This window comes from Porites lutea, chromosome 5 (assembly GCF_958299795.1).
Source record: "Porites lutea chromosome 5, jaPorLute2.1, whole genome shotgun sequence".
In the NCBI taxonomy this organism is placed as follows: domain Eukaryota; kingdom Metazoa; phylum Cnidaria; class Anthozoa; order Scleractinia; family Poritidae; genus Porites; species Porites lutea.
The window spans coordinates 26,656,839-26,677,321 of NC_133205.1; the positions used below are offsets into that span (position 1 = coordinate 26,656,839).

Consider the following 20,483-nt stretch of genomic DNA (forward strand, 5'->3'; position numbering starts at 1 on the left):
GAATTTCATTTTTTGCCCTTTTCATTTTAAATTTCAATGAAATTGTATCTCATACAGAACCCCAAATCGCTTATACGATATGCAAAGAACTTGACATTACAGAGCTGAGACATAAAAAATACTCTAAAAATACTCTCGTCAGCTGGACAATAGTAAGGCCAAACTTATGCCCAGGCTTCACAATCCAAACACCTTCCAGTTTACCAGGTGACACAGGGTGAAATATTGTCAGGTGCAAATTATTCTTGTTAGGCTGATACACACGATGGTTTTGCTCCCGGAGCATGCTCCAGGCTCATTTTGCACGTGTCAGTACACACGAGGGAGCGTTTTCAAGTTCGCTCAATTTGCCCCGGGAGCTTGCTCCCAAATATCTAACCTGTTAAATATCGTGGAGCATTTTGAGGGGTGGAAATTCTGCTTCCGAGGATTAAATATACCCATGAAATCGTTGGTACACACGGAGGAGCTTTGCTCCCGGAGGGTGCCCCTGGAGCATGCTCCGGGAGCAAATTCCTCGTGTGTATCGGCCTTAACGAAGCTCACTCGAAAGTCCCTCACAATCACTGGCAACAAGATTGAAAGCGCTGGATAAAATGTGTTGGGGTTACAGCTTTGTTTCTTTTTCTTTTTCTCTGGTTGTTTAAAAAAAGTACTTAACAGAAAGATGTAAGATATAAAGTGAATAATGTACTATCTAGAGACAACATTAAGAGGCAGGGGGAGAGGAAAGAAAATGACAGGAGGAGTAAGGCAAGTGATCGCGCTCGCTTTGACCCTCGCCTCAGTTACAAGTTAACCGAATAACAATACGGGAAAAAAGGGTGAACTTTCCAGAGTGTGCCATGATATGTTATGCGTGGAAGCAGCGCTTTTAACAGATATTGAAATGCCCGTTTCCGGTCATCGTTCACAAAGAGTTTCACATAAAAATCAACCACGCACGCACGTCCCATGTTATCACTTCAGCGGCTTCTTTAGCCTGATTCTAAGACGTTCTAAGTCACGCAATAGGGAGCTTTAGCATCGACGACGGCAACAGAAGCGAAAACGTCAGATTTAAAATGAATTCACGTTTTTTCAATCTTTGTCGCGTTTATTCCAATTTGCTGAAAATGGCGAGTGTGGACGAATTTCCCTGGAGTTGATTTCTAGAGGACCGCACTCAAGTTTAGAGAGATAAAAAGAGATTCGTCGTCGCTTGTTTACTTCCTCCATAAAACTTGCAATTGGGCATTTTCACGTCGTAGTCGTGCAAGGACAGTAAAGAAATGTACAAAAAACGTGATGCACGAGCAAAGTTGTTGTTTTGCCAACCTAAACCTATTACTTTTTTGACGTCCTTTTTGCCGTCGCCGACGTCGTTGCTAAAGCTCCCTTGTACTATAGAGCGATTTTCGTATGACCTTGAAAAATGGTTTCGGTAAGTGTTCGTTATTTGTTTTATTAGCCAATCGATGAAAAGATCAAAACATGGACTCTTCGTTTTCCCGCCAAAGAGAACCCTAATACGGAGAAGGCATTGTTCGATTAGCCAATCGTGTCGCAGTATGACGTCAAAGCGATTTCTAGAAAGTTCTTCGGGCATGAAGTTTTTTCAGCCGAGCTTTCGCTTAACCAACCAAAAGCGACGCGCGTTTGTATCCGTTCGACAAACCAATCAAATCGCTCTATTTCCCTTCGTTTGTTGTTTCTGTTTTGTTCGCACGATTTCATTTCAAGGTCATACGAAAATCGCTCTATCCCTTCGAGAGAACGCATGGCCGAGACTGACCTGGAACGTCTGAGAATCAGGCTACGGTTTCTTAGGGGGAAAACACACACACAGAAAGCTGCCAGGCATTCATCCGTGATGAACACATTTTCCTATGACAGCACTTACTTACAGTCCAATAGAAATCACAGCAGTCATATGTTTGGTTAACCTAAGATGAGCACAACATAACTCAGTCGACGATTCTTTTTATTCACATTACTATTCAAGTAGATAATAGTCAAATGTTCATCCTCCAGCGATCAGGAGATCGTGTGTACTTTAAGTGCAAGCATTAAATAAGAATGTAACTACTGCATCAGCTCGTCCACATGAAGAATTCAAGACACAACAGATACCATTTTTTTATATGTAATTAAATAAATTCTCTTACAGTGCGTGAGTCAAGTACTTTTAGTAAGAGCAAGAGAGCTCTCTTGGTTAGAGGTATCAGACACCTCTAGCCCTCCGCGCCCTCCACCACCCTCCGCCCTTCCCTAAACCGGTTCACACACGTCTGAAGACCAAAGGTCCCAAAATATGTAAGCATATAAATAAAGTTGCTTTGCATTAAGAATGATTTATTTTGCTGCAACTACCAAGCTTTTACTTCAAAACGAGGCCAAAAGCGTTTTCGTTACGCAGCCTAGTTTTGCGTCGTTTGATGTTTCATCTGGTGGAGTTCATCTGCTTTCAGCAGGTGCTATCTCGCGGAGGGCAAGAAATTAGGATCTAAATAGTTATAGCCTGCACTCGTGGCTCCTTCACTAAATCCGACATAATCTCCATCCACAAAGAAGGAAGAGTTTCCTTTTGCTGGCTCCAGGCTATGTTCGCTCGAATGAGAACCAATATTAACTTTGCCCCTGAAGGAAGAAAAAAATTGAATGCTACAGGAGATATTTCACGACCAACAATATTACCCTTTGGAAGCCAAATTTAGAAAGTATTCGGGAACTAAAGACCAAGTAAATATCTGCTAACCGTTTTTGTTCAGTTATTGTACTGTTATCGTAGTGTTATACAAACATTTTTCAGGGCATACGATATAAATCCCCTTTCTGAATTAAGCACACCCACCTCATGAAGCGTAAATTTGAGGAAGCCTCCTGGAGACTAAACCAAACCTTCCAAACGGTTTGTTAAGAGTCTAAGGTCCTGTTTATATGGAGAAAAGTCGTCCCGCAAAAGAACGGGTACCCTTCAGGCGAGTCAACTTTAGAGATCGTTTATATGGGAAAAACGTTGAATCCTTTGCCCCTGGTCAATAGCGTTCGCGTATGCTCTGATTGACTCACCTTGACCGAGTTGACCCGGCTGGGTTAGCCAACGTGTTTATATGGAGAAAAGTTGGGTTGGATAAATGGGTGACCCTAATAGCCGGACCAAACATTTTGTTTCTCATGTTAAGTGTTCGCCAAGTTTTGTGAGGAAATGTTGGCCCCTCCAGGGTAGTTCGGTTTGGCGAGAGACCCCTCCACCGGAGACAAGTTTTCTCCATAAAGGGGGAGGGGGGGAGGGCACTCCCTTATGTAAGTCATATAGGTATGTTCTAGCCTGCGAGCAAGCTCTCCTATTTGGGCGAGCGAAGCGAGTCTCGCGAGAACACGCGAGCGAGCGGCGAAGCCGCGAGGGGCAGGCGCGTTCTTGCGAGGCTCGCCCAAATAGGAGAGCTTGCTTGCATGCTAGGTATGTGCCGTCTCAAGGGGTATGGTTTTCGCGCCGTTTCGGTCTGAAAACGGGTGTAGACTTTGCCCATTTTAGTCTGGAATCGAGTATGGTTTTCAAGGGATCTACGGGATGAGTTTAAAAACGAATTTATTATTTCAATTCCAAATGAGTAAGAATGAAAGAGAAACATGCGGATTCGAAATGGATTTCGATTTTTTTTGTTGGCGTTCCAGTCCAAGTAATGATGACTTAATTTCGGCCTATTACAGGTCTTAAAATAATAGTTTGGGGTCTGAAATAGGGTCAGGATTTGAGCATCCGGGCGGCACACCCCCATCAAGAATTCCCAGGAGTACACCCCGGGTATCCATATCAACGGGACCTAAAAGAAGACAATGGGACTGCACCTAGCCTTCATAACAGGCGCTTTATGAACCAAGCGTGGCGAACACGGCGTTTCGCGCAAAATCCCGCGTTCGCCTCCCTTGGCTCATAAAGTGCCTGTTATGCGGGCTAGTCTGCGCCATGATTCGTCGCTTGTGTGGCAGTTTTTTAATGACAGGGGAGAATTCCCTTGAGAACACGTTGCGTCCCCCCTTTATTTCCCCCCTTTCCCCTTCCCTTACCAACGCCTGCATTACTCGGGGGTCAGTTTTCAAGCCTGACAGTTCAAGTTTATACCAACCTTTCGACACAATCGTTGCAGAAATCAACACTATTATCTTTCGAACAGTCATTACAGTGCCATCTTGTGCCTGGTATGGGACTTACTCCACAGCCATCGCACTGGAAGTCGAAAATATCCATTGTTATATAATATATCATTCACACTCGCCAACAGAAAGTGAACACATAAGTAAATTGGCATCACGTGGTTATCAACTGTGCTATACATCGAGTTAATCAGTATCCAGACCATAGAGCTTTATGCACTGGCTAGCATTATCTACCGTTTGAGCAACTGGGGCCTGGGCGTTGGGTATTCGCCGATCTCCTGCGTCAAATTTGATTGAAAACAGAATAACTGGCTTTGCCTGGCTTACCATAAATCCGTTATGCAGGACTCTTTCCTCCGTTTGCTGTAAATAAATAGATAAATAAATAACACAAACTCTTCATGCTTCCCAAGTAAATCAAAGTTGAAGTTTACAACAGCTATCCTTTCTGTAGTGAGCCTATTAATTTTTCTTACAGAAAAGAACTTGATAGTGACGCAAGGCCCTCTCAAAATTAAGAGTTTGTTTTGTGTCAAGAAACCAAAGTCACTAAGTCAGTTGTAACTTCTTTCACAAGGATTCAGTGACTGTTTCGTTGGTGAAACCACGAACATCAGTACTCGAAAAAAAAATATCTTTTGCTTTCAAATATTCAAGAATTCCTAAAAACTTTGTCGCTAAACTTTGTGGACAAAAATCTCCGGGAAACGTTGAAAAAAGAGCTCTCCTTCATAGAAATGACCCCTCCCCACCAGATCAACATTTCTTCATAAAGAACTAAGTTTTGGTCGTAAATGCAGCAAGTGTAATTAAAGGTAACGGTTGAGATGCACCTCGGACTCACCACAGAAAAACCGATGAAATGTACTATGCTAAAGACCGCATGCAGTACCTGATATTCCACAATTTTTTGCCTCTTGATTCTCTTGAGTTCCATCAGCTCTTTATAATCCTCTGTATCTCGTAGATGAGCTGGCACTGATTCCTCGTCCTTTAAGATACGATGCCGAAGATTTAATATTAATTGAAACTCTGCCATTGATTGACTTACTTGAATTTCCCTATCAGCTATTAACTTTAAGGGCCTGTTTACGTGGAGGTGGGGCTATGGACAGGCGGGTTACCTATCCCTCATCTCCGTGTAAACATTCCGGCCCTAAAAGAGGAAGTCCAATCATTATAAGCTCTGTGATTCCTTTTAGGATTATTCACAGCCGCATTACTTTCAAAAGTCACAGCAGAGATCGCGTTAACGCATTGTATTGTCTAAAGTTGATGCTTTCAAACAACAAAAAAAGACAATGAAGCCTAGTTAACAGTGTGACAGTAATTTGCCAGTCACTCTTTCTCGTAACAACCACAAAAAGAATTTCTTAGGGGAAGGTCACCAAGATTTTGGGACCCACCGAAAATGCTTGGGACCCCAATTTGACCGGACATGTGGGTCGAGGGCCCAGATTGAAAAATCCTAGTGCCATCCCTGACAGTGAAACCAATGACATTGAAATCAAACACAAACAACGTGATACTTTGATACACAAACAAGCGCATTTATAAACAGTGTATCGCATCCACTCAAATTCGTCGCTTAATAATGACCAGCAGTAAGCTACATTGTGAAAGAAGCGATGAAGCTACCATTTTAAAAGATATTTTTATTGAAAAAGCAGTCACCTTACCGACAAATATCCGCCCGTGTCATCTGTGGCTACGCTTGATATGTCATCTTCGTCGTCCATCAAAACTTTCGGTCGATACGACGGAAAGAACGTGGAATTACGAAAACCAAGAGCTTGATAGTGATGAGATGCCCGTTTGCTCTGCAACAATGGGAACCGTATAAGAAAACCAGGGGCGCTTTCCATTTAGGCAAAATTTCCGGTTTGACCGGTTTAAATGCAAATGGTACGAGCGGTTCAACCGGAAATTTTCCGCAACAAACGGACGACCTTCCGGTAGGAACAGAAATTCCCGTTCCTTTTGCGTGAAAAGGGAGCAATTCGGGCGAGACGACTTTCAAGAACAGCATAAAAGTAATAGGTTTAGGACCTATTTACATGGAGGTGGGGGACTCCAGGTAGGTGAGGTAACCCGCTTATGTGTGGTAACCCGCCAGGCCATATAAGCTCTTATATTAATTTGATCACGTTTACATGATAGGTGGGGTGACCCGTCGCGGGTTACCTCACCTACCTGGGGTCTCCCACCTTCATGTAAAAAACGGAAAGGGAACTGGAGACGAAATGCGTCCCGCAATTGTTCCTGGGATCGCTACTGAGAACACGCCGGTCAGCTATTGGTCAATTTCTCCCCTTCCCTGATAACAGTCCCAGAAGTCTTTGTGAAAGTTAACTCGGCCCAGTCTCCCTCACGTTTCTTAAGTGGCGAATTGGCAAAGCTGAGGTTTTATGTAAGACTGGGTAGTTGTTTTTATTGCACTAAGCAGTTTAAGATACCACGAGGGCGACGTCAATGAGAACGTAAAAAAAGCTATCGCTTGACGTGCACCACGCTTTTTTGTACTGATTCCTTTACCCAGCATCGTTGCACGACTACGACGGGAAATTGCTAATTTCACGTTTTATGGAGGACGTAAACAAGAGACGACGAAATTTTTCTCTGAATTTGGATATTGTTTTTAAGAATTCGGCTCCAGGGGAAGTCACTTACATTTGACGAAGTATGCGAGTTGGAATAATCACGATAGAGATTTAAAGAACGCAAATTAACTTTTTAAGATACGTTTTCGTGCCCATCGCCCTCATGGTATCTTTAACTCCCTACTATCAGACTATGAGACTGTCAGATTGGGGAACGAATTTTGACTCAGTTTCATGCGCAACTTCGCAGTAACCAATAATCAAAGCTGGGTCAGCTGTCGGTGTAGTGGAGAGATGTAGATGTAGTGGAGAGTGCGCTCTGGCGGTAACCGGTCAAGTCGCCCGAAAGTCATCTCGCCCGAAGTTATGTCGCACGAAACCAGAGTTATATCGCCGGAAAATAGTTAGGTCGCCTGAAATTATAACAGGTGCAACAAAATGAGGAATAAAGTGGAATAAAGTACTGTGTGTAATAGATCTCGTACTTTAAACCATAATGAGGTGAAACGCGAAAATAAATGCGTAATGATGAGACGAAACAAGCGCGATAAATGTGTAATAGAATGTTAGGATGTTATTGAGCATGATCACATTTAGGGCGACATAACTCAGGATTTCGGGCAAGTTTACTTTAAATTCCGGGGGACATAATTTCGGGCGAGACGACTTTCGGGCAATTTTACCCACCACCACCCCCCTAAACTAACCCTAACTCCAGGCCGTGGAAGGTTGGGCATTCGTCCCGGAACAGGCAATCCAGATTTGGCTAATTTGATGAAGTATTTCTGCACTCTGCTGGCAACCTAAATAAAAAGGGAAGATTAATCATTAGGCGGTCGAACCTAAAATTTTCGAGAACTGAACGTAGCGAGATATTAATTTTCCACTTAAACGACAACTTTTGGGCAATGAAAATTTGGTCGTATAAACTAGGATGCGTCATAGTATGAAACTATAAGGAAACTATAACCCTAACTACGTAGTGATGACAAGATGTATTCAGTCTGACTATACATCTTAAAACATATATCTATCGAGCGTTCAATTACACACATTGAACGACTTTCAGTAAAAAAAAAAACGTCTCTCTTCGTCTTTTTTCACTTACCAACAAATCTCACCAAGACAATTCGACTGGTCATATTAACCAAGGAAATATGACGATTGGGAGCAAACAAAAGTAATCGTTCGTCTTAATAATGTGGTGGACCTGTTACAGAGGTTGTAAAGTACGGAAATAACTGCGCTGTCCGGGCCAGAAAAAAGTGGGTTGTAATAAAGAGCAGGTCGTATGGGAGTGGTTCTATCATCCTGTCTTCACCTTTGCAAAATGTTGTTGTCTTAACATGGCAATCACAATTCCATCATGAACATTGGGGGTTAAATGAAGCGTTTTGCAATAAAAGCATTTCTTAGAGGCAAAAAAGTAAGTGCAGTCAATCGCCGACGCATTGTTCATGGTAGGCTCGGAATTCGCAGCTAGACTTATCACTCGTCCATAAATTCACTGGATCATGGTAGATTTCATTAAAGTGCAAAAACGATAGTCTTGGGTATCCAGACATCACTTCCCACCATAGATAACTTTGGTCGAACATAGGTTAACTTTAGTCGGACATCACCCGATGACCGATTGTTATCTGCAGCTCTAGCTTGCCTCTACAAACACCAACATCTCCAAATTTCAGCTAAATAAGGGATATGGTAGACGAAAACTCACTTTGTGGATGTGCTACCATCAAATCATTAACTATGTTATTGTCCAATACCAGCATACAGATGGAATCAAGTGATAGAAAACTGCTGTTGACTACGGGAGTTGAATTGAGGAGAGGTGGAGTAGAGACCCTGCTTTCCTGCTTTTAATTATAACGGTTAGTCTGACAAACACCTTAGAATATAACAAAAAAAAGAACCTGTTTTAATGTTCTGTTTCCCAAAGCTGCCGCAATTTTCTCCCATCTCTTAGACTCTACTTCCTCTTGAGGATAAATCTGCAGCAACTTCTCCAATTTAGCCTGGAGGTGAAACAAAAACTGTAGGACAAAGAGCCGCAAAAACTAGGCTGGCTACATAACGATTTCAGATGGTTCAGATTGTTCTCCACTACGTAACAATACCTTCTTCTGTTTACATGAAACCAGCCTTAAAATAATTCGAGACCGATCTGACTCATTATGCAGGCCCAACCCACCACGGCACTCCAGTCTCAATTCAAATGGAGGAACCAAATTAACCTGCAGTGCAGGCGTATTTTGGGCGGGCGAAAGTTTGTTTAAGCTCGTACTATTGTAGCCGCCATCTTTGATTTTATGACAGGGAGACTGGGGAAACTCGCCCCATTTTCTCCTCTCTTTTGGAGTTTCAACATGGCGCTTTCGCGAGCCAAAACATTCGCGCGCGCAAAGCAAACGCCTGTACTGCAGGTTAGAACCACATAAACAAATCCAGGCCACATAAATATGAAAGCCCGGGGAGGGACTCCCTTCACCTTCACCTATTCTCCTTATGCCTCATGACACATACATGTAAGGCCTCCCTCCCTCCACAGAGAGTTTCCCCAGGCTTTCCTCGGCTAGCTGCTATGGTCTTCACTTCGTCCCATGATTGCCATCCGGCTTCCTTTCTTTCTTTTCCAACTGTGCACAAGTTAGAGTAGCCCCCCAAGCAGACGTCAGTTTTAGGGATTCATCACGCGTTCCTGCCCCAGGAACGCGTCGTGACGAACCCCTAAGAACGTCTGCGTGGGAGGCTAAAGTTAGAGGGACTCCCTTAGATAAGCAAAATGGCTATGTGTGACACCAAAAGGAATGGGTTTGGCCCCTTTTTGAGTGAAATAGTCTAGATTTTCGCTATTTCGTTCTGAATTAAGGTTTTGTCCTTTGACCAAGGTCTGGAATTAGGTAGTTCTTCATGTATCATTTTTTGCTTTCAGAACAGTAGTTTAGGTTTCAAATAGGCTAGGAAAAATCATATAATTTGGTCTAAAATAGGATCAGGGTTTTAGGGAGCACGCCTAACCCCTCCCCCCCACCCTCCACCCATCCAGGAGTACTCCAGAATCTACGCATACCTGTTCTTCGGTTGTCCATGGTTGATTAAATGTAACTGGTTTCTGGTCGTCGCAGAAACGGCCACGTACCACTTTGCCATTTGTTGCATCACTACTTCTTGTGGTAAAAACGCTGGTTAAACTAAAGGAAATGAAAACAAAGAAAAGCATTTACATAACTTAGCAGTGACCAGGTGTTTTATCATGTTGTCATGTCTGACGGTACGTACCCAGGATACACAAGAGTAACAGGTCAATTCATTCAGCCTAATGTCGATTCTTCAGTCGCCAGTTTAAGGTGAATGCTGTTAATATAACGAGAGCTTAACTCAAGAACACCCCATCGTAACTTTTTTTACACTGAAAAATAATATTACTCAAATTCGTAATAGATTCCGTCTTCATTACCGTATTTATTCGATTAACCGCCCTAGGCGCCTATTATTTTTTTGGACCTTGATAGTGGGCGCTTATTCGAGGTGGGCGCTTATTCGAGGCTGGGCGCTTATTAAATTTTCACCACTCTCAGCAAGTTTATTTTGCAACATAACAATAAAATAAATAATGGTAGCAACAAAAAGCGAAGATGTCACAAAGCAAGGTTTCTGTAAAATACTCAGAAGAAAACTCCGTCTTCGCTTCGGGAGGGTCCTTATTATCTCTTATTGGAGTTTGTGTGGGAGGGAGTGGGGTGGGGGTGGGCGCTTATTCGAGGCTGGGCACTTGTTAACTTTTTCTGCCTTTGGATGAGCGCTTATTCGAGGTTGGGCGCTTATTCGAATAAATACGGTATTGTGGTTAAAGTCGATCTGTCAAACATGTGCTTAACACGATTGATTTGAACTAAACTTGAGAAGCAGGAAGAAACTGTTTTAACGATGAGCTCGTGAAAAGTAAGGCTCGAGTCAACAGTCACGCCTAGGTCTTAAACAAAGCGCGCCGGTATGAGTTCTTTTCATAAATGGGAGAGACGGATATCCGGGAGATTTTGTAACCTTTGCCGTTTTCCATAAACAATAAGCTTAGTTTTATCAGGGTTCAGGAAAGGACGATTATCGAGGCACCAGTTTCAATACATTTTTTCCTCAAAAACCCAGTGTTTATGACAGCAGACGTCTGACATCAGACGTCTGCTGTCATATAACTGTTATCAGACGTCTGATATTAGACATCAGATGTCTGATGACAGTTATATAACATAACATATAAAATCAGACATCAGACGTCTGATGTTGTTTGTCTGATATCAGACGTTAAAAGACAAATGACATCAGACATCTGAAAACAATTATATGACAGCAGACGTCTCATAACTGTTATCAGACGTCTGATATTAGACATCAGACATCTGATAACAGTTACATAACATAACATATAACATCAGACGTCTGATAACAGTTATATGACAGCAGACATCTGACATCAGACGTCTGCTGTCATAAAACTGTAATCATATAACTGTTACCAGATGTCTGATAACAGTTATATAACAGCAGACGTGTGATATCAGACATCTGACATCAGATGTCTGCTGTCATAAAACTGTTATCAGATGTATGATGTCATATCAGGTGTCTGATAACAGTTATATGACAGCAGACGTCTGATGTTATCAGACGTGTGATATCAGACACCAGACGTCTGACATCAGACGTCTGATAGCAGTTATATAACATAACATATAACATCAGACGTCTGATAACAGTTATATGACTGTGGAAAATGGCAGTGCTCGACTTTCAGAAAAAAATCTTGGGGCCAACAGGCCCCCATGTTTTCATTTTTGGTTGCCAGAACAAGTATTCTGGTCGCCAAAAATTATGTATTATAAGGTATTCAAGCTTAAGGTTCAGGAAATGGAATACACATTAAGAAAAACAAACTTAAGGAATCTTAAAAAAACTTATTTGGGATATTAAAGAACAAAATCTGCAAAATTTGTTTTGCGTCCCATGTATTTGCACGTTCAGAAATGAACATCGGTGAAACTTCATCTATTTCGCGGTTGCCTAACACGTGATCGAAAGTCTCCAGAAAGAGGAAACGTCGCTAATGTTTTCGGGCAATGAAGTTGATTTCGCGAGAAGTCTGTTAGACAAACAGCATGAGTTCAACGGTACTTCATTAGAAGTCAATAAAATACTTCAGAGCTTTTATTTGGGTCGCCACGCTCAACAGAAATTTGCGTAAAGTTGTTTACAAGAATTGCGAAGTTCGAGTAAGCGCTGTTCGTTCTCGATTAGCTTCGATTAGCTTTAGCTTTTATCAGACTAATCTGCTATCGAGTCCGCAATCGAGATACATGTTGGGCAAAAAGAAATTGTTTTAAATATCGATGCGCTAAAAGTCATTCCCGGAGAAACACGGGACGATCTGTTGAGAATTGCGATCGATTTGCCCGAAAGTCGATAAGTCTTTCGTCGAATTCATTCATTTCACAATCCTCTTTCAAGTAAACGTAGATTAGAGTGTTGAAAGAAATCGTTAAAGCGTTTAGACAAATCGTTAAAATGTTTAGACAAACCGTTAGAGCGTTTGGGCAAAACGTTAGAGCGTGAGTAAAACCGTTAGAAATCCGTTCGTTTTGTAAAGAATAACAGATTATCATTAGTGTACGTTTACCCAAAGAAGAAAGTCACCTATCTTGGTGGCCAGGTTGGCGACTAGCGGTGAAAATTTAGTCGCCACTGAGTAAAAGCTGGTCGCATTGGCGACCCCACAGGTCGCAACGTCGAGCCCTGAATGGTATATACGGGGTTGGACCTTGAAGCGGACCCTCACCGCATAAAAATTTGTAGAGTACTCCCCCATTCCCACAGGGGGTTTACATCTATTGTATGCTTTGCTCGCTCCTGAACTTCTGACGTCCTTGTCGACCTCTGTCGGACGTTAGACATACGCATCGGTTTTAAAATGGGAAAGACGAAAAAGCATAAACAAAAAGTGCTGGACATAAATAGAGCTGCTGGCAGTTCTATTTGAGCTTGGATACAATGTAGCTTACAATCCCAATGCCATTTTCATGAATTGGAAGCAATGTACAGCACGGAAAGCCGTCATGGATGCATTGTAATACATCAAAATGTAGGTAACCGGAGTTTGAGCTAAAACTACTGAGGGATATTTTTAAAATTTCGAGGAACAGAGCATTCAAGGCAAGGTTTGGAACAATTTACAGAGCTTCTACACTAAAAAGTACTATTTAAAGAATAGCACGATTAGCCTCCCCGCAGACGTCCTTGCGGTTCGTTCGTCATGCATTCATTTCTCTGTGGGGGAGAAATGAATGCGTCACGAACAAACCCCAAAGAACGTCTGAGGGGAGGCTATAGCACGATAGGCAATCGGTTGTTGTTTTCAAAATTAGCAAACACTGAATTTACTTGTCCTTAAAATTTGAACTGGTTACTCCTTCTACCTGATAGTAATTTATTTTTGCAATTCCAAAACAATTTGACAGCTGAATTTTGAGCGACTTTTAGTTACGGACATTTGCTCCCAATATTTTTCTGAAAGTTCGCTGGCATATTTATTATATCAATAAAAGCCGATACCACAAATTTCAGTAAAAATATCAGCAAAATTTTTTACTAGATGCGATTTTCTTGGTCCCAGGCTATTACCCAACAACAAATTCTGCCTGGATCTGATCTGGTTATCACGTGGCGTCATAGATGCTGATACTGTCTTTGCTTGCCTTTTTTAACAAATATCTCTTACAAAGAAAGACTAATGTCTGTAAACCTACTTCCTGTTCCCTTTGTGCGCGAATGCGCGTGAAGGACCCATATATCCGTAATGAGCTCTCAATCTTTTGTGCCTAAAACATGCAGGACTTCTACCTTTCAGAAATCTTTTTTCATTAGAACTACTAGAATCTGGAATCTGCTTATTACTAGACTTGACCTAGACAATGTTACTTTTGAGAACTTTAAATCTGTTCTTTACGGTTATTACTCGCGGGCTCTAGCATTAAACTATGACCCAGACTCTCCAAGGAGCTTCAAAAGTATTTGCTTGAAATGTAACACAGCCAGGGTTTTAGACCAAGAAATTAGCTGCTGCATGTGATTTAAATTATTTTTTGGGTCCGCAGAAATTGGCTTTAGCTGTTGCGGTGTCCCTTCCCAAATATTTAAGTTATTATTAGTGTATTGTTACGTTCTTATTACTAGTGTTTGCATATCTTCAGTGTTTTTTTTTTTTGCATTCTTAAGGGCAAAGCTAAAAAAAAAAAAAAAAAAAAAATGTTATTACAAAGTAGAAACATCTCAAAAGGTACCCACACCTTTCTCGCCCTAACGGCTTTCCATGCTTGCTTGCTACAAATTCCCCTCCAAACACACTATACAGATTACTTTCTGAAGACATTGATGCACTTTCATTTCCATCAGTAGAATTTGTTGCAGAATCACTAGCTGTAAAACAAAAAAAAAACCTACAGTAAAAGCTATAGTGGCATTAATATATTTACAAATTTATATTAATATATTTCTAACTTCTAGTTACAATGTACCTGACTGAGTGATACGAACAGACAACACTGGAATGGAGGCCTTTGTTCTATATTTCCTTTACGATAATTTTTCCCATTTTTAATACTGCTTTATAAGATAAAGTGATAAAGTAAACCCCTTTTACTCTGAGTGTATCCAGGGCTAGCAAAGCAAACCCATATGAAGGTTAGTAAAGATATGGCTAGTATCAAGAATTACTTTAAGAGGTTCCCTTATTAAGCTCGCCTTCATAAAAAAGTCATACCTTTTCCTGGATTCTGTGAGGTGGCAGCTCTAGTGTGGTGTGGGTTGCTTAATCTCTGCTTGTCAAGTGTGCTAAGGGATATGGAGTAGTCCTCCCAGGGAATGAATGGAAGCTTAACTACATTGTGACGTGTTGGAAGATTCAAAGGCTCCTAATAAAACAAAAGGAAACAGATAAAGAATCAATAATTCATGAGCTAACAAAATATACTTCCCAACTTCTGCTAAGTCACATGCATGTGATTTTCAACTTCAAAAATGTTCTGAAGACATTGCGGCGACTTTTCAACATAACAGAAGATCTCCTCAGATGTTCTGATGATTTTCAAGGCACCATCTTGCCAAGGTATCATGAGATCTTGCGAAGATCAAGCTTTTATACCTGAGATTGTACATATCTTGGTGAGATAACCTACTTGGTTGTTTTTTTTGGAATTTCTGTTATGCAAGTGAAATTGTCCTGTAGCTTTATGGAGGTTGAAGTTTTCGATTTACAGGCACATTACAAACCTATGAGTGTGAGTTGGAAGGTATAATAAAGCATTTTTACCATCCCTATGAGGTGTGAAAAAATAAGCATGAAAGTCACACGGTGTGTCACAGTCAACCTCTGTAGATGCTAAAGGTAAGCTTGCAGAACTGCCATTATTTATTCACGTTTTTCAGGCAAGGGAAGGCAAACATGAGGTGAGCAAGGTGTATGAGGCACGTGTAATGGCAAAAGGCCTTCCCCTGTTAGCTTAAAATGCATGCTGTAATGTAATTGCTGATAGTGTTTTCAGGCTGCAAAGTCGAGAAAATAGGAAACCAAGACATTCTTGACCATACATCAAGACATTCAATTAAGGTAGACCAACCACATTAACAAACATTAACAAACATTGCAGCATTTGGTTGTGCTGACCACTGACAACCACAGTACTGACATTCTTCCAGTAAGTAAATTAATGTTTTGTAAGATTATTGAACAATTTACATTATTTTGTAGCTTCTCCACAAAGCTGATGGGATCTTGAAGAGCTTTGGCTTGTTGTTTGTAAAGAACATCAAGGTCCTTTAAAAAATAGAAAGAAAAGAAACACGGCAAGTCAATTCTTAGTTCCTTCAGAAGGTAAACACAGCCTAACTTCTTGAAAAAATTGTGGTCATGGATGATTGTAGGTAAAATCCATTCTCAGATTAAACCAGTATTTAACCTACAGTCATCGACAAAATTATTGGGAAGGTTGCTTTTTTTTACCTTTTTTTTTACTTCCTCCCCCCGCCCCTGGCTCAATGTTGACCAAAACGTTCATGTTTGTGCATGTAATTGTTCTGTTACATCCCAACATTGAATAGGGGGGACAGGGGATATTTAGCAAAAGAGAAAACTCTCTTTTTTGAGGATTAAAATGGACTACTGTTAAGTTGCACAACCTCCCAACCACTTTTGTCTGTGATTGTAGATTGATTCAGAATTTCCTTTGATTCCGAGCCCTTATTATTTTAAGGTAGACAGAGAAAATTCTGGTTAAAAATGAGAACTAATTTCACCTACAACAATCACATGCAAGAGTTGACTCACAACAGGATCTCTACCACATCTCCATTGCATTATCTAATAATTATTTATTTGTAATCCATTGATAGGCAATCAGCCTATGTGACAAGTGGTTGTAACACAAAAGAGATGTTTGTGGTTAGATATAAGAGTCAGTGCCTTTACAAGTGGTTCAAACTATGGTTCTTTAACTGCGAGAATTCTGGTGTTCTAAAAAGGTGGCTGTGCTCACAAGAGGAGGTCACATATGAGCATCATCCTTTTGCTCCTGCCAGTGGGCAAAAAACAACCTAAAAAAATATGTCAAATTTCATTTTGTAAATCTTAAAAAATAAACGGTGCTATAAAAGAGTTACTAAAATTGAGGGGGTTTTTAATGATAAGATTATAGGATTTCATCCACAGATTTAAAATTAGATTGAGAAATAATCACACCATAACATGGCCCAGGAGTGAAAGAGTTCACTACAATATGTAAAATTGATAAATATCTTTAAATACAATAAATCCTCTATAAAGCCCCCTCCCTGTCTAATAAGCCCACCCTGCCCCTCCACCTCTTTAAGGAGAAAAAAGTTATTATGCCCCCCTCTCTTTTAAGCCCCTTCCCCTTATTTTTCACAATAAAATTAACAAATGATACACTGTATAAACTAATCAAGACTGTAACACTTCATGTAAACTTATTCAGTATAGTTTATTCACCAGATACACATGGAGATTGTTTTATATCTATGGCTGCATGACCTCTAACCTCATTTGCTTGAGCTTTTGCATGAAGCCCTGCCAGGGGGAGGGTAAATTCCGACAAGTGATATGGCGGAAAAAGAAGTGACAGCACGTAAAATGAAATCGCGACAAGAGACAACCTCCCTCGGCCAAATTGTGACAGTGACGGCAAAGCCGACAATAAGCCTCAAGCATTTATAAACACCAACAAGAGACGTTTAAAAATTCAGACGGGTGACATGGGACCCCCCCCCCCCCCCCTTGCAGGGCCTCTTGCAGGCGACTTCACATTCTAATTTGTTATGGAGAATAATGGATTCTGGTTCTTTTGCTTAATTGAGTAAGTCCCCCTCTAAATAAATAAGCCCTAGCAGGGGCTCAATAGAGGGTTTTGAGCATCAAAGATAATGAATAATAATATTATTGTATCGCAGCTTTCATACTTTTTATGATAGAAAGTTAAAATTACCTTGACAGCTTGACTCCTTTGTGATTCTAGAACCAACAAGGACTGTAAAAGCAGATGATAACTGCAAAAAACAATCAAAAATTGAGGTTGCTCTAACTTTGTTCCTGTTTCATACTTTTTGAAATGTGATAGCAGAAGTGGGGTTGTGCAAGCTGTTCAGTCAGCATCACTTAAAAATAAGATTACAGGCATTTTATTCTGTTGCTACGGTGACCTGTCTGATTGCCTCGAGTGGTCAATAAATAAAAATCAATAATCAGTGATAAATCAATCCGTCACATCAATCCACTGGTGTAGGCAAATTGGTAGTCCAAGTAGAATTTTTTTAATTACCTTCACTTCTATTAAAAGTCCTCAATAACTGGCATTGCATATATAGATCCCTTTGGAGAGTTGCTATGTTGTTGTTGTAATAAGAATAACTGATCCAACAGGAAAACATCATAATTTATTTAACATTGTGACTTTTTAACATGATGATTTATCATTTACAGATAAAAATCAATCATGATAAAAGTCATAAAATTTTTTGTCAGTGATTAATCATCAATTCCAGTATACATGTAAATCATTAATAATATTCCCTTCTATTGATTTACACCGATTACCAATATTTCAATAATTTACCATACCAGGCTGAGTGACAAAACACTTTGACTGATAAGTGAAAATTGTAATGATTTATATTATTCATCATGTTATGCGATTGCTTGTCTTACAATTTAGTCACTTTGTTACTTATTGTGACCTTTCAATTATGTAATGCTGGTCTCCATTAGGCAATTGGTGTCAATTTACTGAGCAGGAATATACTGTGGGAATTTGCATGATATTGCTACTGTACTATCAAGTGAAAAGAGTGCTGTCATTGGTCTTTTCTAGTAAACATGTTAAGCAAATGCAGGAAACCATCTCATAGGTACACTTACTGTTTATTGTCTTTCAATGCCAAATGATCTGATTCAAAATAAAAGCGATTATGATGATCAACATCTTCATCATCCTCATCTTCTTCACCACCAAGCTGTTCGCCATCTGTTGAGTGGACGTCCATCAAAACAGGTTCCTTTTCTAAACTAATGGAATCCCTACCATGTTCATGACTAAATATTTTGGGTTGAATTGCTGGTAACTTCAAGTCACTGGTTTCAGTACTTTTTTGAATCAATTCTCCACCTTTGGTAGAAGATATCCCAGCGTTTTGATCACATATGCAGTTAACGGACCCAGCACTTATGTTTTCCTTACAATCACCATCTCCATTCACTTCCATATAAATAACCCTTCCACTATTAGACTCAGTACTCTTTTGTTGCAAATTATCAGACACTTGATCATTCAAATAGTCGTTTGATCCAACATCAACCTCTTCTTCACATTCAGCTTCTGTAATGCTTATAATACCAGTAGCTTGGTCATAGCTGCAATCACTTGATCCAGTGCTTGAGTTTTCATTATAACCATCCCCAATCTTATCTTTTTTGATGCCAGTGTGGTCCAAACTTACGCCGTTGTTTGCTGATAATCCGGCCCCTTGTAGATGAATGTAGTCACTTGTCTCTACATCCAAATCTCTAGTACTCCTTTTACGAGTTTTATTCATCGCAGTTTTCTCTCAGCTGTTGATTCTCTCACTAATTACTTAGTAAACATCCTCTGCTCATGAACTCAGATTTTCATCAAAGTTCAATTTCTTCTGTTCATAGTAAAGTACTCACTGCTTTTACAGACGTAAGCTTATCCCGAAAGTGCATACACTTGAACGAAACGTTCTCCTTCACGTTCTTCATGGTTTTTAATAAACTGAATGTACTTTGCAATGATATAGCAAGTCTTAAGGCGGCCACTTTTAAAGAGATCACATGCTAATAGTTTAACCTTGGCTTCCCGTTCTTACGATTACCATTAAGACCTCGTGAAGAAAGTCCGAACCAACTGTAGATATCACTCGTACAAACACTTTTATGACCTCTTTCTTCAGTAAAGGTAATGTGAAAGTTCAAAACACCAAAATACCTGCACAGTTCAGTATCTTGAAGTTCTATATTTGCGAGAGATTTACGCCTTGTCGTCCGCCATCTTGAAATTTTGACTAGATTGAGCCCTCGGTGAGTCAGAGGTATAGGTCTTGACAAAAACGCAGTTCATTTAGTATGAATTATAATGTCTTCACCGGATTCAAATGGCAGCGGGGGCGGTGAGAGGTAGTGGGGGGAGGGGAGAGAGGGAGGGGAAGAAATTTACAGGCTCATCTTTAACTTTTTGACGACTCTAGGTAAAAAAAAAAATGAATAACTGCAAAAGAGAATAACTGCAGATGAAATGTAAGACATGTAACGCCACATTGTTGGATAAAAAAACTGCAGTCACTAGTTAGATGTCTTTATTTTGCTAAAAAACCAGGTAGCAGTTAGTCCGGCTACACAGCTTTTTTCAGTGTCGTCACGCAACGCTCCTCCCGGGAGGAGAGATGCGTGATGGCACTAAAAACGGGTGTGTAGCAGACTAGGTAGTAGACTGCAAAACAGTGGGTTTTTTTCTCAAAATCAGTAAAGAAATCAGTAAAGCTTGGTGTAAAAGTCTTACGCGCGCGAAGCGCGTACTTGAATACGCACAAATACTGCTCGCGCGTACTTAAATACGCAAAAATACGGACTGTTTTGTAGTCTAACTACGTAAAAGGAGGATGTGCATGGACATGCGCTTGAGGCACCAGACAGGCAACAGGGGCGAGGAGATGCGGGGCACGTAGAGAGGGTACAGAGATTTCACCTGAAATGGGCAAATGGTAAGCAGTGAAACTATTTATTGTTCTGCCAAACAACGAACCACATGATACAATAGATACCAAAATGTATTAAACTAAAACCTTGAAGTCTTTTTTATACATCAGTTTACTGTAACTAAAACGTTGGCCTGTTCCAGACTCTCAGTTAGTCGGGAAGGGCGAAACAAAAACCATACAAACAAAAAAAAGAGAGAGTGAAAGGCTCTCCTGACCTGAGTCTCCCTAGTCCTCGCCCATTTTTTCTCCCGCTCGGTTTTCTCTCTAGAGCCTGAAACAGGCCACCAAAACATAAGGTGCCAAAATTTAATTCATGGTGAACCTTGTAAAGAAGGAAACGAAAGTTACCCCAGCCTGCCATTTGGTCTTAGAAGGCGCATTCAGGGAAAAACTGAAAAGAGATATTTT

The 20,483-nt window shown here is 40.6% G+C and overlaps 1 protein-coding gene across 3 annotated transcripts; it reads right to left on the reverse strand.

Annotated features, from left to right (window-relative positions):
• Nucleotides 1-2,340: 2,340 nt before the first annotated feature.
• LOC140938588 (ZZ-type zinc finger-containing protein 3-like) lies at nt 2,341-19,133 on the reverse strand. Of its 3 annotated transcripts, XM_073388082.1 has the most exons (13): nt 18,220-19,133; nt 17,291-17,351; nt 15,529-15,606; nt 14,554-14,704; nt 14,081-14,210; nt 9,814-9,934; nt 8,657-8,758; nt 7,448-7,543; nt 5,820-5,960; nt 5,033-5,131; nt 4,468-4,503; nt 4,110-4,210; nt 2,344-2,619 (listed from the first exon to the last, which is right to left on the reverse strand). In XM_073388082.1, exons 1-13 carry the CDS (start codon nt 18,891-18,893, stop codon nt 2,457-2,459), a joined length of 1,953 nt encoding a protein of 650 aa, XP_073244183.1. In that variant the 5' UTR covers nt 18,894-19,133; the 3' UTR covers nt 2,344-2,456. The 3 variants fall into 3 exon arrangements, with proteins under 3 accessions (XP_073244185.1, XP_073244184.1, XP_073244183.1); XM_073388084.1 differs by lacking the exon at nt 5,820-5,960 and having other exon boundaries at nt 2,341-2,619; XM_073388083.1 differs by lacking the exon at nt 4,468-4,503 and having other exon boundaries at nt 2,342-2,619.
• Between the last annotated feature and the right edge of the window lie 1,350 nt (nt 19,134-20,483).

Coding starts and splice junctions, on each gene's coding strand:
- LOC140938588 (XM_073388082.1), bottom strand. CDS start 18,893: ATGAATAAAACTCGTAAAAGGAGTACTAGAGATTTGGATGTAGAGACA. Junction 14,211..14,553: donor CTCACAGAATCCAGGAAAAG/GTATGACTTTTT, acceptor TTTGTTTTACAG/CTAGTGATTCTGCAACAAAT. Junction 7,544..8,656: donor GAAACAGAACATTAAAACAG/GTTCTTTTTTTT, acceptor CTTTTTATTTAG/GTTGCCAGCAGAGTGCAGAA.